The 14,568-nt window shown below is 42.2% G+C and overlaps 1 protein-coding gene across 1 annotated transcript; it reads left to right on the top strand.

Moving 5' to 3' along the window:
- Window positions 1–748: 748 nt before the first annotated feature.
- On the top strand, window positions 749–14,319 carry ANXA8L1 (annexin A8 like 1). Its single transcript, XM_027878146.1, has 13 exons — window positions 749–826; window positions 945–991; window positions 4,952–5,042; window positions 5,300–5,394; window positions 6,504–6,617; window positions 7,489–7,579; window positions 8,175–8,254; window positions 8,870–8,929; window positions 9,503–9,596; window positions 11,291–11,386; window positions 11,634–11,692; window positions 12,542–12,664; window positions 13,990–14,319. The coding sequence occupies exons 2-13, from the start codon at window positions 971–973 to the stop codon at window positions 14,044–14,046; spliced, it is 981 nt and encodes a 326-aa protein (XP_027733947.1). The 5' UTR covers window positions 749–826; window positions 945–970; the 3' UTR covers window positions 14,047–14,319.
- Window positions 14,320–14,568: the final 249 nt, after the last annotated feature.

The following is a 14,568-nucleotide window of genomic DNA, read 5'->3' as shown; positions in this document are numbered from 1 at the left end:
CTAAACCTCCTCTGGCAGAGCTTGAGACCATGCCCTCTTGTCTTGCTGATAGCTGCCTGGGAAAAGAGACCAACCCCCACTTGGTACAACCTCCTCTCAGGTAGCTGTAGAGAGTGATGAGGTCTCCCCTCAGCCTTCTCTTCTCCAGGCTAAACAACCCCACCTCCCTCAGCCTCACCTCATAGGACTTGTGTTCAGTTTCTGTACAATCTGATGTTTTACTGAGTTTCACTCTAAGGTGTAGGACATGGATAGTGTGGAGTGTGGCTGGGTGTGTTGTTTGTTTGGTTTGGATTTTTTGTGGTTGGTTGGGGGAGGGGGATTAATAAGTTTTTTTGAAGGAATGGAGGTAGAGGAGAGTTTAAGTTTCCAGAGTTCTGTTTTACAGAGTTCCAGGTTGGTAGAGACAGCAAGAGTTGGTAATAATGAATGGCTTATTCTGTTGTAGCAGAATTCACCTAGTCTCAGGGGAGTTTTAAACTGAGAAATTAGCCAGTTGTAATTTGCATGTTGTGTCTGTGCCAGAGGCCAAAATGTTAGCAGGGAAGGGCGTGTGTTGGGAGAAGCAGTGGAAACATTACAATGAGTCAACAAGGCTGAATGTAGGACTCCTCACAAGGGAAGCCTCCTTTATTAAGCAACTCTCTCCCTGTGAGATCATATGTGAAAAACAGGTTGAGCCATGTCTGAGGGTGTTGCCCTGTGGAATTTGTAGATAAGGATGCTTTATACCTGCGTGTGCCTAACACAGAGAGGCCAGTTACATTCTGTGGCTTCCAGAGGAAACAAGCCTCCAGAGGAGTACAGTTACTCCATTTTTCTTGCAGTAAGTTTACTGAAAAGAACTTTTGCTTCTTCCTCTTCTCCCTATGCGTCCCTCACCCCTTCAAATCTCAGATTCTTTAACCATGAGGTATGATATGTGTGGTTTTCTTCATCAACAGACCCAGGTATCACTACTGAGGCTGCAATGGCGTGGTGGAAGGCCTGGGTAAGTAGAGGATATATTGACTCCCTGAGTTTTTTTGGCACTATAATAAGGTAACCTATAAATTGCATCAGGCACTGTGTGGGAATGAAAAGTTTCCTTTAAAAATCAGCAAGACCTGTTTACTGTTCTTCTGGCTGCACAGTAGCATTCAGCATTTCAAAAACACTGATGAATGAGGGTGTTAACATGATTGCTGGCTATAAGAAGAGGAGTAGACTCCTCCTGGCCCTTCAGTTGAGAGTGGTGCACGGGGGTGTTTGTGTGCCTGTGTGGATGGAGAGATGGTACCATGGAACAGCAAAGTTATGCAGTTGAGGTCTGCAAGCTGCAGGCTCCTTGTCTGCTCCCTTTTCTTGTGGCAGTGAGTTCAGGGCACTGGTCTGTCCCCATTTGGTCCTCTGTTGTGGTGGCAGGCTGTGGTCACAGAGAAAGATAAGGTCAAGCCATAATGTCTTTCTTTGGTAGATCTTGAGTATTGCAGCAACAATGTGTCCTTGAATACCCTGTCTGTTTGCTAGGAGCCAGAAATGCTGTGTATGTTCTCTTGTAAACTCTTGTGGCTTTTTGAGAAATCAGCAGGATGGGGAGATGCTCATGGGGTGTGCTGAGGCAGCCTCCAGGGTCGAGCTCAGGCCAGGCAGCAGGTAGCTCTGGTGATGTGCCCAGTTCTGCTGCCATCCATGGCAGCTCTCCCATTAGCCTCTGTGGGAGGCCATGTTTTACCCCCAGATTTCATCTTCAGATAGCTATAAGCCAAAACCTAGAAGAGACCTGCTGGAGACATGCAGTGGAGGAGTACTGGTAGAGAAGTCTTCTTTCACTGTTCCAATCCCTGCCTAGCACCTCTGCCAGTAGTGCACAGGCTTTCTCTGGAATGCTTTTGGCTTGTTTGTGGAAAGATTTGTCCCAGAGTCCCCTCACTTCTTGTTGTGAAGACAGCTTGATGTTTAAGCAGCCTTTGCAAAGGGTAAACCTGCACCGAGGCTCCAGTGCTGCTGCTCCTCTCCCACCTGGGGTAGTGACACTGGTGCCTGCGTGGGGGGTGAGGGACCTTCCTGCCACATGCCAGCAGAGGTACCTGGGAAGCACAGGAGGTCTGTCTTAGTGTATTATATTGCCTCCAAGGCAATGCAGCCATCAAGGAGGGAGGAACTACTCTGCATGGACATGACCGATTTTTCAGGTTCTCAGTTACAATTTTGCAACCGAGGGGCAAGAAGCAGAGGAAAAAGACCAAACTAAACCCAAAATACCTTGTGGAATAGGGATTGCCAAACTAATTCCTACTTTCCTTCAGTAGGATTCAGATAGTAAACTTTCTGAATCTCAAAATATATGGGGTTTTTTCCCCAAAAAAAGATTAAAGTTGTAATCTTCCTTTCTGCTGAGTTCCCTCTGCCTTGCTCTTTCCTTTTGGAAGTTTAGTATAATCAAATAGATGCTTTTCCAAAGCTTGGAGTAGCTCTCACTTTAATTTTTCCCTTTCTGCTGATCTGTTCCCCACTACTTCAAGTTGGATATAATTTCTAAACTTAGAATGAGAAAAGAAGGAGAAAAACCCTTGAAAACTGCAGTGATTTCTTGCTAGTTGGTGTTGTAGGGGTGGAGGCATGAAAAGAAAATGAGAGAGGCCCAAGGAAGGATGGGAGAAAGTTGGTTTGGTTTTCTAAACTCTTCATAAAAAATATAGTACAAAGGCAAAAAAAAAAAGAAAATAATTAAAAAGTGTGAAACTTTCTGAGAAACTTGCTACTGAGAAAAACCCAAAATGTAACCATGCCTGTCCCCAAATTCCAGCTTTTCAATAAACTACTGTTTAGTTTTGAAGATATTTTGGTAGTAAAGCTTTTAATCCTTCTTCCTTTCATTTATAGGTAAAACTTTTCAAAGCATCAGCTGTTAGGTACTCTGATTCTACTGCTTTCGTTCCAATTATTCATATTTACATTAAGAGTGACACAAATGCCTGGAGTAGTTTCGGTTAGGTAGTTGTAGGATCAATTCAACTGGGGAACAAGACCAAACTGAACAGGGTTTCTCTGAAAAGCTGATGTGATTGCACCTGTGCTGCACCAATCACGTACATGGAGAATGAGGTGTATGAGTGAGTCACGAGTGTGCTACTTGACCCAGGAAGGGCCGTAACTGTTTATTGGAAATAGCACCAAAAGAGATCATTGTTTAATCTGTTTCCACTGCCTCCAAATGAAAACTCAGCTTTGCACTCCCTCTTTGACTGAGTCACCAGGCATGAGTCCAGAATGTTGGGGGGTTTTTTCAGATGTTGCTTGAATTCAGCTAGAGAGCACTGACCATCTTTTTCAGAGCAAAATCACATGGATGAGTGCAACCTGCTTTACAGGGAAGCTGTGAAGGTGCTGGCTGTCTTAACAGAGGGCTACAAAAGGTGCACCTGCCAGCTCAGCCAAACACCTCTAGGCCAATGACAAACTGTTGGAGATGGCAATACTGCATAGTCTGTCACTGCTTTTTCTGCAGTGACAGCTTCACCACAGCCTTAAACTTGCTGTTCAGTGATTATTTGAATTCATCTACTGAGAAGTTTCCTGTTGACACCATCTGCTTCAGAGCTGCTCTTTCTGCTGGGACAAGGTGTGGTAGTGCAGGAGTCTGTGCTGGCTGTAAAACAAACTTCTCCAAGTCTTTCTGATTGATGAACATACTGCCTCTCTCAATCCTCAGAGTTGCCTCTTGGTCCCTTGTCACTGCTCTCGGAGCTTGGCTGGCAAAGGGGCCAGCATGCCAACGTGTGCCAGCTGTATCTACTGGTACTCACAGGAAACAAGAGCAGGGGGTATTGGCATCATGGCAGGAGGCTGGTGGATGGCATTTGGTGGTCCAAATTATGCAAGTCAGATAGGACAACCACAGTGATTCATTCTGGTCTGTGAGCTCTGATTTTTATCTGACTATGAAGTCACCCCCACTGAAAAATCCAGCAGGTCATACTGATACCATTATTTCAATAATAACACTACCTCTGAAGGTAAATTTATGAGAATATAGTTGTTTCCAACTTAAATATCTTTGCTGCTAAGAAAGAGAAAACTGACCATTATTGGAATAAAATGGTGGTAGACAGTGGTGCCTATCTACCCACATACTCCCCTGTTGATAGGACCAGCTTGTTAGAGATTTGACAATATATCCAAGCCAGTCCCTTGACTAAAAGCTATGTTAAATTAAACATTTTTATGCCTGGGTTTTGTTTGATGGCCCTGCTTACCTTGTGGTGACTGAAATAAGTCTCATTGTGTCTTTCTGCCCTGGGACTCTGGCACTATTGGCACCTCAGGGGTCTATCAGGAGGATTCTTGTGTAGTTGGCCCTTGGTACAGCAAAGAGCATGAAACCTGCACTCCTCCAGATGGATCTCTTCCTTCAAAATAGTCTCTTAGCCCAAATCCTCCCAGTGGAGATGCTTCCTTCCTGGAACCAACTGTGCAGAAGTGCAGCAGCAGCTACTTAGAAAAATGGTCTGTGAGAGCAAGACTGCTCCAGGAAATCAAAAAACTATCTAAAAACTACCCTGCGCCAACCCTTTGGGAAATGCAGTATCATGTCATAACATACATGCTGTGAAACACTGTATTTAGGGGGTGAACAGGAAAGTCCAATCTATTACAGTCTGAGGTTTTTCTGCCAGATTGCCTGCACTGCCTGCTGACTCTTGCAGCAGTGTCAGCCATGCTTTACACTTCATGTTTCTGCCGGGAGCCAAAGGCTGGTAGAGACAGGTGGAGACAGGAAACTTGTGCTCTCTTCGGAGAGAAACTTGTGTTCTCTTTTTGCTCTGCTGTGAAACTTTGAAACAGTCTCTCCTATTTTCTGGGCCTTCCCCATGTGTAGGCAATAAATAGCATTATTGTACTTTCCAAAGGCTTTTTCTTCAGCTGATGAAATACAGCCGTGAAAAATCCTGTATTTTTCTTCTTTCAGAGTGAAGAAGAAGGCAGGCCTGTGGCAGGTGCTTTACACTTTGATGCTGCACCTGATGCCCAGACTCTGTACAAGGCCATGAAAGGGCTTGGTGAGTGGACTCTAACTGCATATGTAAATTCTATTTTTGCTTATAATTGCTAAGTTGAAAGCAATTCCTTAGGAAATTTGCATCCATAGATATCACTTTTTTTCATGTGAAAAATTAAAGTTTCCTTAGTATGTACTTAAACTTCTACGTGAAGGCAATGAACTAAGCAAAGTTATCTGGATATTCAGACTGGGATTTTGGACTAGTCTCAGCTTATTCTGTGACCTTTGTTTATGACTTATTGTTGCTCTCCACAGGGACCGATGAACAAGCTATAATTGATGTCCTAACCAAGAGGAGCAATATACAGCGTCAAGAGATTGCCAAATCCTTCAAAGCACAGTTTGGAAAGGTTCTTCTAAAACAAAGACATATTCAAGCAGTATTTTACTGCAGCCAGGATGTAGTAAATGGGTGTACAGTTCATCCTGCAAGCATGTTGCAAACAATATGCAGGTCTTCTGCAAATAAGTAGAATAATATCTAAGGCCTGGGATGAATGTGAGAAATTAATTTTTTATCAGAAAAACTTGGTTTTCTCCCAGAGATTTAAATTTTTTTGTAAAAAGCATTTTGACCAAGAACGCATTTAAAAAATCAATTTTAACTTAGAGTGTAGCTTCTTATTGTTTTTGAAGTGTACCAAAAATTGATACTTTTTTAAGTGACCTTTTGAGTAAAATATTGGTTTGATTTCAGGCCTTTTTAAGTGTCATGGAAAGTTCAATTTAAAGACTTACTTAATTACACTTGTTTAGAAATTCTGAAAATGAAAATGATCTATGGTTATTGACAACCGTGTTTTCCTGTGGCTCTCTTTGTTTCTTCGATAAAAATCTTACTTTTATTGGGAAAACTTTTCCACAAGCAAACTGCGCTACCAGCCCTACTCTGGAGCCTCCAATGACCCTTGCTGGAAAGGGGACTGCCATGCAAGGGCCTCAGAAAAGGAAGCAAGTATGGAACAATGAATAAATACAATGCTTGCATCCTGCTAAAACAAAGAGAGTCATACCTTAGAAAAACCTGCATTGTAGAGAAAGGAAAGCTTGAAGTGTATCTTCAAGCAAACTACATGCCTGATTCTGCAAATGTCCTGGGTGCAAATTTATGTGCAGGCTTTGGAAATCAGCTTTCCCTGAAGCTATACCCCTGTTCAATTCAAGGCCTTCAGCTGCCTGGTCTGCTCACTAACTAGGACAGGGTGGAGAAAGATTTGCTGCAGGATGATTTACTACCTGGGAGAAGCTTAAATATTGAGAAAACAGGGAACGCGGGAGGACCTAGACAAATCCCATTTTGGAGTTAGGTGTCTTTTCAGTCCCAGGACCTTTTTTAATGAACAATCAACACAATACTGTCTTTCAGCTTCATTACTTAGGCCATGGGGATGGAAACAGCATGAGCATTAAAAAGGTCCTATGATGCTGTTTATGTAACTATGTGATGCATATTTAACAGGATCTAATTGAAAGTCTGAAGTCTGAACTGAGCGGCAACTTTGAGAGGCTCATTGTAGCTCTAATGTACCCCCCCTTCAAGTACGATGCCAAGGAGCTCTATGATGCCATGAAGGTAAGCAAATTGCGTGCTGATATTTAAGTAGTAGTGCAAATGCAGTGCTGATTTCCTGTAATTGTGCTTATTATTAATGCAATCGGTAATAAGTGGGCTGTTATGTTGTTAAGTTTGTTATTAGCAGTAGCCTTTGAGAAATAGTTAATTGTATTAATAATGCATATTGTGGGAGGAAATGCTGCTTTAATACTTATGGCTATAAAAGAATTCCTATACGTGCGTGTCTCATAGTTTTGCTGTTGCATTCTCAGGCTCCTGGTGCTAATAATGCCAAGGTTATGGGTTCAGTCTCTGGAGGAACCATTGACTGAAGAGTTGGACTTGAAAATCCTTGTGGGTCCCTTCCAACTCAGAATGTTCTGTGATTCTAAATTCACTCACAAAGCTGATGCCCTGACGCCCCACCTGAGCCATGAAACCTTTAAGAAATTAAGAAGCGGTGGTGCAAGGGCCAGGCTGGGTTTGGAAGGGATCCTACCTGTTGGTACTGTATTTTTACAAGTTTCAGATGCAGAGTGGCCTATTCAAGTGGTACAAAGATGGACTGTCTAGCCAAGCATTGGTCTCCCCACATTCCTCTAATGCTGTCTGTTCTCAAAGATGTGACTCCAGAAATGCATTGCAGAAGTGTAGGGTTACATAAAGTCATCCTTTACTAATTAGGCACCTCAGTAAAAGAAACCATGTTCAAAACAAATGTGTTTTGAGTCTCCAGCTTTCATCATGACAGTTTCTTAAGGCTCAGCACAGAGCCTGACACTGCTGCTTTCCAGCTCCTCCCTTGACCATATTTTTCTAGCAATAAATCACACTCAATGACTAGATCCTTTTCTCCACCTTTATTTCTCCACTGTGTTTTCTATTAAAGGGTGTGGGAACCAGTAAAGGTGTTATCATAGAGATCTTGGCATCTCGGACTAAAGCACAGATCAAAGAGATAATCAAGGCTTACAAAGAAGGTAAGTGCCTGGGGCTCAGATTTCTGTGGTCAGAGCACTGAGCCTGATTGCACAGCACTAATGGTGTTACCAGCTAGCACTGTCAGCAGGAAAACGGCTTTTTTAAAAGCCAGAAGGTGCAATCTAACTCTGGTTTCAGCCTGACAAATAGAACATGGCTATGCTGAGACAATTTGAAAATCCCTTTCTAGGTCTTCATCCAGCTACAGCAGAGGGCCAGCAAACCACAGATTTGGCTCCGTTTGGCCACAAGGGCTATTGTCAGAACACAAGCAGAACTATAGCTGTGCACTTGGCTGATTCTCCCCATTACATAGATGGGATTTTATTAAATATGTATTTGTAAATATTTGATCTCTTTGGTCCCTTCAACTATACCTCTAACATTAGCTCTGGGTTTATTCCTTGGACCTCAGGGAATGTAGGGACTCAGCTGGATGCAAATGCCAACCTAGGTATCACTAAGGGTGTGGTCTCAGCCCTATTTTGTTCCCTAATTACCTTCTTGGCCAGTGTCCTTGGGTTACTGGAAATATCTTGACTATATCACCCAAATAACAAATCCTTCCCTAATCCTTCTCTTTCCTTTGGGTAGAATACGGTTCTGATCTGGAAGAGGATATAAAATCGGAAACAAGTGGCTACTTAGAACAGATTCTCGTTTGCCTTCTTCAGGTAATGCTAGAGAAGAGAAATGAGGGTATAAAGATCATCACATTTTCCTCCTCTTTCTCTGAGAAGACGTGCAATAGAAGAGCCAGTACAGCCATGACCTCCAGATAAACTGCGGAGACAACAATGTCACTTGGACCGGATCTGTCTCCATGTACCGAAGCAGGGAACTCTCCCTCCTTTAACAGCAATAAGCTGGAAACTTGGAGCCAGCTCTGCTGCAGGGAGACACCTCACTTTTCTGTATGTGTAAAGCCACTGCACTCTACATGAGTCTTAGGAAATAATGGCCCTCCACTATGATTCACCACTTTTCCAGTGTCTGTGCCCTTGATGTTGAGTGTTTTTGGATGCATTTACTCTATCACATTTTCTCAATTTTTCTGCTTATCAGCAGAATAATTGAGGAATTTTTTTACTCCACTTTATATGACTGGTTTCAGTGCCTTTCAGTGAAGGACTTAGCCCTTGTGCTGTCTGAAGCATTACTGCTTCAGTACTTTGCAGAAATAGATAGCTGAGAAGGATAATTGATCTTTGCCCAGAATGGATGCTGTGATCGTTATTGATGGAAGAATCTTTGACACAAAATGGTTACCTTTCTTTTTCTTCTCACAGGGTGAGAGAGACAATGCCACTCTCTATGTGGACACAGCCCTGGCTCTCCAGGATGCAGAGGTACTCTCAAATGCTCGTGATCAGATATGTCTGCAGATATGCTAGATATGCCTCAGATATGTCTGCATCCCCTCCCCACCCAGTTCCTGAAATTCAGAGTGCTTCAGCAGGCAATAGAGTCCTGATTATCAGAAGGTTGGACTCACAATAGTGTGGGGTGGAGAGATCTTCAAGTAAGCAACTTGGGGTTCTTCAATTTTGTCTGCACTGCTGGGTTTTGCCATTCCAAAGAGGACTGATGAAACCTGGGCTTGTGCTCAACTGCTTTTGATATGTGAAGTATGTGGGTATGGTGGAGTGAAAGAGGAAAGAACAGGGAAGAAACCTCCAGAGTATTGCTGGCTGCTCCAGCTGCTGCAGGACAGATGGAAAAGATGGCAATAGCAGCTGCTCCAATTTGTCTAGAAGATAGTCAAAGGTTTTCATAATCAACCATTCTGGAAGACTCTAGTTCACACAGTGTTATAGGTTACTTCAAACCTCTTTAACCTAGCGAGGCCTTCAGACAAACTCTGTTCCTTTACCAATTGCACACACAGAACATCTCACTAATAATTGTGTGTTAAATTATAGACTCTCTATGCTGCTGGAGAGAAGATAAGGGGCACTGATGAGATACAGTTCATCACCATCTTGTGCAAAAGGAGTGCCACACACTTACTGAAAGGTATGGAGCAAAGCCCACACTTCCAAACCCTGGAATGAGAAATCACTCTAGCCAAAAAGAAGAGACAGGGCTATAGGTGGGAGAAATAAGTGCCTAAGTCTATTTTCTAATTCTTGGTCACTCCGTTGCCAAAAGCTGCCAGCAGCTTTTATGAAAGATGATGTAGTTCTGCTGAAAACCAAGTGGCTTATCTAGGAGTCCTTTATACAGTGTTAATAACAGGATGGTATAGTTGTTTTTATAAACCTAAGTGAGTGAGTCCCTTTCTAGCCAAGTAGGAGCATGTGGTGGACATCACTAAAAAAGTAGTTTGTTATTCAGGGTGCAATCTGCATTTCTGCTCCAGGTTCTGAGAGCATCAGGGACTGCTGGGAGGGAAGACACTAACCTTTCTCTAGCTAAGAGAGACCTCAGCTCCTCACTGTCCATGCAGCAGAGACTTGACCTTGTCATCTCAAGACTTTTGAGACTTAACAGATATTGTTATGTTGGCTTAACCTAAGCATATCAAATACTATGTAAATCAGCTGGACCTAAACTGATAAATTTAGCTGGTGATAAATTAAGTATGCCTGAACTTTTTCAAGCTGAGGTCTTCTGAGGCTGTTTCTATATCCTGGAAACCAGCTCCCCCTTGTGTTTCAAATTCAATCTCCCAAGGTCACTTAAAAAATAAACACACCAAAAAAAGTGGCCTCTAGAGTCTTTGTCTGCATCTGCCTTTAAAAAACTGAATTTCATCTAGATGTTGTCATAATGCAACAAATCTTTGAAACCTACTGTGGCATCAAGCAATTTCCTCTGTGCTATGGCAGCCTGGAGCTGATTGTCTTTAAAACTTGAGTGCAATTGTTGCAGCCTTTTTCTTTTTTTTTTTAATTTTTTTTTTAATTGAAAGAGTAGGCCTGAGTTGAGAAGGTTGTATCCATCTGTCTATTCTGTATTTCCTTTCCTCAAAGTGTATTGAGTGTTGATGATCTTGGATGCTGAGCAAAGTTTATTAAGATGTCCATTGCATTACATAGAAGTTTTCCTTTGCTGTTAGTCTGAAAGCTAGGAATAAAATCAGATATCTATGTTTCTGAATCCTGGAGTATATAAAATGTGTAAGGAGAGGAACAACTCTGTTGCTGAGCTTTTGTTAATGTGGGAACTCAAATATCTTGGAATATGCACCTGTGTTTTGCTCATCTTTTCTCAGTTGTTTTTTTTTTAAACTGTGGTTGAAATAATAAGTTTTCCCAAAGAGTGTAGTCATCATTTTAAAGTCCATGGGCCATAAGCAGCATAGTCCTAGATTTAAGTTGATTTTATTTTGGCTCCTGAAGGTAATGATGTCACCAACCACAAGACCAAAGGTATGCCTAACTTTCTGGGGTCTGCTTCATTTCCGTGTTTAAAGACAGCAGTGAAGGGTCAGATTTCCATATGAACTTGAGATGACTGAAACTGCATTTTGAAATGAAGGCAGGAAATTAAGAATCAGGGATGGTTTAGGTTTTGTGAATATTGCCATCCATTTATGTAGCTTATTTCTGATGTTGACTAAAGCCTCCTACTGGTGCAAATGTGGCCATTGCTTTAGCAGGATCCGTGTGTTCACATAACCACATAGGCAGTGCCTGCAAATATTGGGCACAAAATGTCTCAGAGGTTGCTTGGTAAAAAATTGAAGTTCTTTGTGTTTCAAACAGTGTTTGAAGAATACCAGAAACTGGCTGGTAAGAGCATAGAAGACTCTATCAAGAGTGAAACTCGTGGTTCACTTGAGGATGCCATGCTGGCTATTGGTAAGAGTGATGATGTTTCCCTTTGCTTTATCTGAATCTGCTGCCTTTTCTCCTGCAGTAGCTGACTGTTATGAGGTGGATCTACTTTATAAAGGTATCTGGTAGTCAGTAAAGGGTGCCTCTTGGGTAAGATAAACTCAGATTCTTGGAGCACACTGAAATAATGGAAATGATGTTGAATCTCTGTCACCTGCTGCCCTGGGCTAGAATTACCATTGATTCTTACTGAGCCCTTTTGTATGTCTAGTGAAATGCACCAGGAACATCCGCTGCTACTTTGCAGAGAGGCTGTACCATGCTTTAAAGGTAAGACTCTTCATTGTGAGGCGCTTTTTTTCATATTAGACTTAACTTGTAAACTGGCTTCCACCAGCTCAAACTAGAAGAGTCAAAGTTTTGGTGAAATTCAGTAAGTTTCGTGCAATTCTTGCCAGAAGTAGCAGAATTCCTTCAAACACCTTGGGTAGAGAAGTACCCTTTAAGCTTGAGATACCAAGGGAGTCTGGTTTTTCTGATTTAAGAGTCTGCAAGAAGCCCAGTTCCACTATCTGGAACACAGACAAAACCTCTGGAAAAAGGTTTTCTAGGGAGTTGATTATGGTGAAGCTTTGCCTTCTGTGTTAATAGACTGGAACGCAGTATTTTCTTTTCAGGAAGCAACTCTCTCAAGGGCAGTATAAAATGAGAGTTCTAAATGGGGGCACAGAAGGCATTTGCAGATTGTGCCCCTGTAATGCTTAATTGATATGTAAAAGATGTCAGCTCTCCCAACTTTTTGGAAAGCTGAGATAACTGATTTGTTTTGTTATAGATGTGATCTTTATTTTCCTGTGAGTGATTAAGCAATATTGGTTGAAGCCAAACACTGCATGGACGATGCTACACAATGTGTATTCAGTGCCGACTTCTGACTGTGTAGCATGTTTGGTTTTGCATTTGACATAAACAGAACTTGTATCACACTTCCATGGTGGGCATGTGGTGTTGATGGTGGCCTCTGGGAGGGGTATGAGGGTTGGCCCTCTGGAAAAAGATGCAGATGTTCTGCAGGACAAGTGATGTTTCAAAGCTGACTCCTCCTTTCCTGGACCAGTTTGCACAGCTTATCCCTTGAACACCCATTAACATCACAGACTGACATATTTGTTATTCCAGGGGGCTGGCACAGATGATGGAACTCTTATAAGAGTGATTGTTTCTCGAAGTGAAGTTGACCTAAATCTTATAAAGCCTGAATTCAAGCGTATTGCAGGAAAGTCTCTCTCCAGTATGATTTTGGTAAGCATAATCTTGATATGATGATTCTTAGCCATTACATGTATTCCTGACCTGTCCAGCACTGTGGGATTCTTCCATGGTTGTTTGCAGTAACAATGACATTTTGGCTATGATCATGGCTCTCCTTCATTAGGCCTATTAACAATCATCCTCTTGAGATATATGCTTGAAAGGTGAGTCAGGTTGTCAGACTGTATGCTCCACAAGTGACTTGGGCAAAGCAAACCCAAGAAGAGACTGTGCCAGGTTTTTCATGGACAAGACCCTGTATCCATGCACTGCATGACCTTCTAGATGAACCTAAATTGTTACACCTATCCCACACTGCTGTGCCATTTTCTGTTCCCTCTCTGCTGTCCTTAACTACCTCAAGCCAGTGCCACATGAGTCAAAAACAGTGCTTGGGGGAGTTGGGGGGGGGGGGTCTGTTTTCTTTTTTTTTCTTGTTGTTGTTGTTTGGAATTTTTTAGCTGTCTTTACCCCAGGTGAAAGCCTGGTCTGTTCTGTGATGAGACAGGTTTAGAAACTGAACCTTGTCAAAGCTTATTGTAGCATTTGAGTCTCAGTGAATTGAGTGAATGTGCCTCCCCTCTTAGGGCTGAAATGTTGTTTTTTACCATTCGTCCTAAGGACTCGGGACATTCCTCTCCCCCTGTGTAAATGGCACAGAAGCCCTATCCTAAGCAGTCCCCATGGGAAGTAATGGTTCTGTAATGAAGGCCCTTTCTTGTAATTGACACTGTCAGAGTCTGTCATGTTGATTAATGATCAGTTTTCAAGGATCTGTACAGCATATCCATTCCTTCTGAGAAGTGGAACTGCTTTACACCTGTCATCACAAAACATTCAAAGGGAGAAAATTTTTTTATCTAGTGAATATTTTGTGTGGTGTTTCCAGATAAAAATGACCTTATTTTTGGCTTTTTAAAAAAAGCCCATGTCTCTACTACCCTTTCCCTTCCTGTAAGGAAGAGATGGTACACAAATATGCATGGATATAAAATCTGAACACAACTGGCTTAATTGCTCTCATTTGTGCTGACTTTGTGCTGCTCTGCAGGACAGAACCCTGATCAATTGCTCACCTTCATTCCAAAGGAAAGAATTAGACTTGATAAATGTTATTTCAGGTGGCAGCTACAAGCCTCATTTCTCCATTCACTTTTGATGATGCGTCAGCTGGCAGTAACTCTGCTAAAGTCTGGCTTGCTCTTTCCAAAGTCCTTTTCCTGTGTGGGAATATTTCACAGACTGACAAAGTCAGCACTTGGAGCATATAGAGGAACTTCCATGCTCACTTGTTTTTTAATTTTCTCTCTTGTCAGGATGACACCAGTGGCGATTACAAGACAGCCTTGCTGAATCTCTGTGGCAGTGACTGACAAACTTGAGGAGGAAGATGTTGCAAAGGATACAGAGAAAATTAACAGCGAACAAGGGTCTGAAAATGTACATGTAGAAAATATTTCCATTGTTCCAAGTGGGGAAAAAAAGAAGATGAAATTAATAGTCAAGATTTCCAAGCTCTCTGAAGGTTGTGGGTGCTCATTATACATTAAATGCTATCCACTTCCCCCACAGTTTTTCAAACACAAGGGGGAATGTTAATTTTTTGATTCCATTTTGTTCATTGTAATTTCCCTTCTGTTTTAATTCTTTGTGAAGGATGACACTTTGACAAGGAATTAAAGGTTCTTTTAAAGCTTCTATAGGTGTTTCACAAGTCTGAACAATCCTACAAAGCTTGGGCTGTCCTGAAGCCTTGCTAACTTCTCTAGAATAAGCTGGTAGAGCGCGGACCATTTGGTGCTAGCAGGGTGGGTCTGGAAGGAGTCCCAGATATTAATGAGGCTTTAGGGCATGGGTCAGAATGCCATGGGAGTTGGTTTAGCAGCCTTATCTGA

This window comes from Empidonax traillii, unplaced genomic scaffold (assembly GCF_003031625.1).
Source record: "Empidonax traillii isolate 1590-97213 ecotype Southwest subspecies unplaced genomic scaffold, ASM303162v1 scaffold38:size1800464, whole genome shotgun sequence".
NCBI lineage: Eukaryota > Metazoa > Chordata > Aves > Passeriformes > Tyrannidae > Empidonax > Empidonax traillii.
Note: the sequence above shows the minus strand (reverse complement) of the source record. Positions and strands in the feature narration are given on the sequence as shown.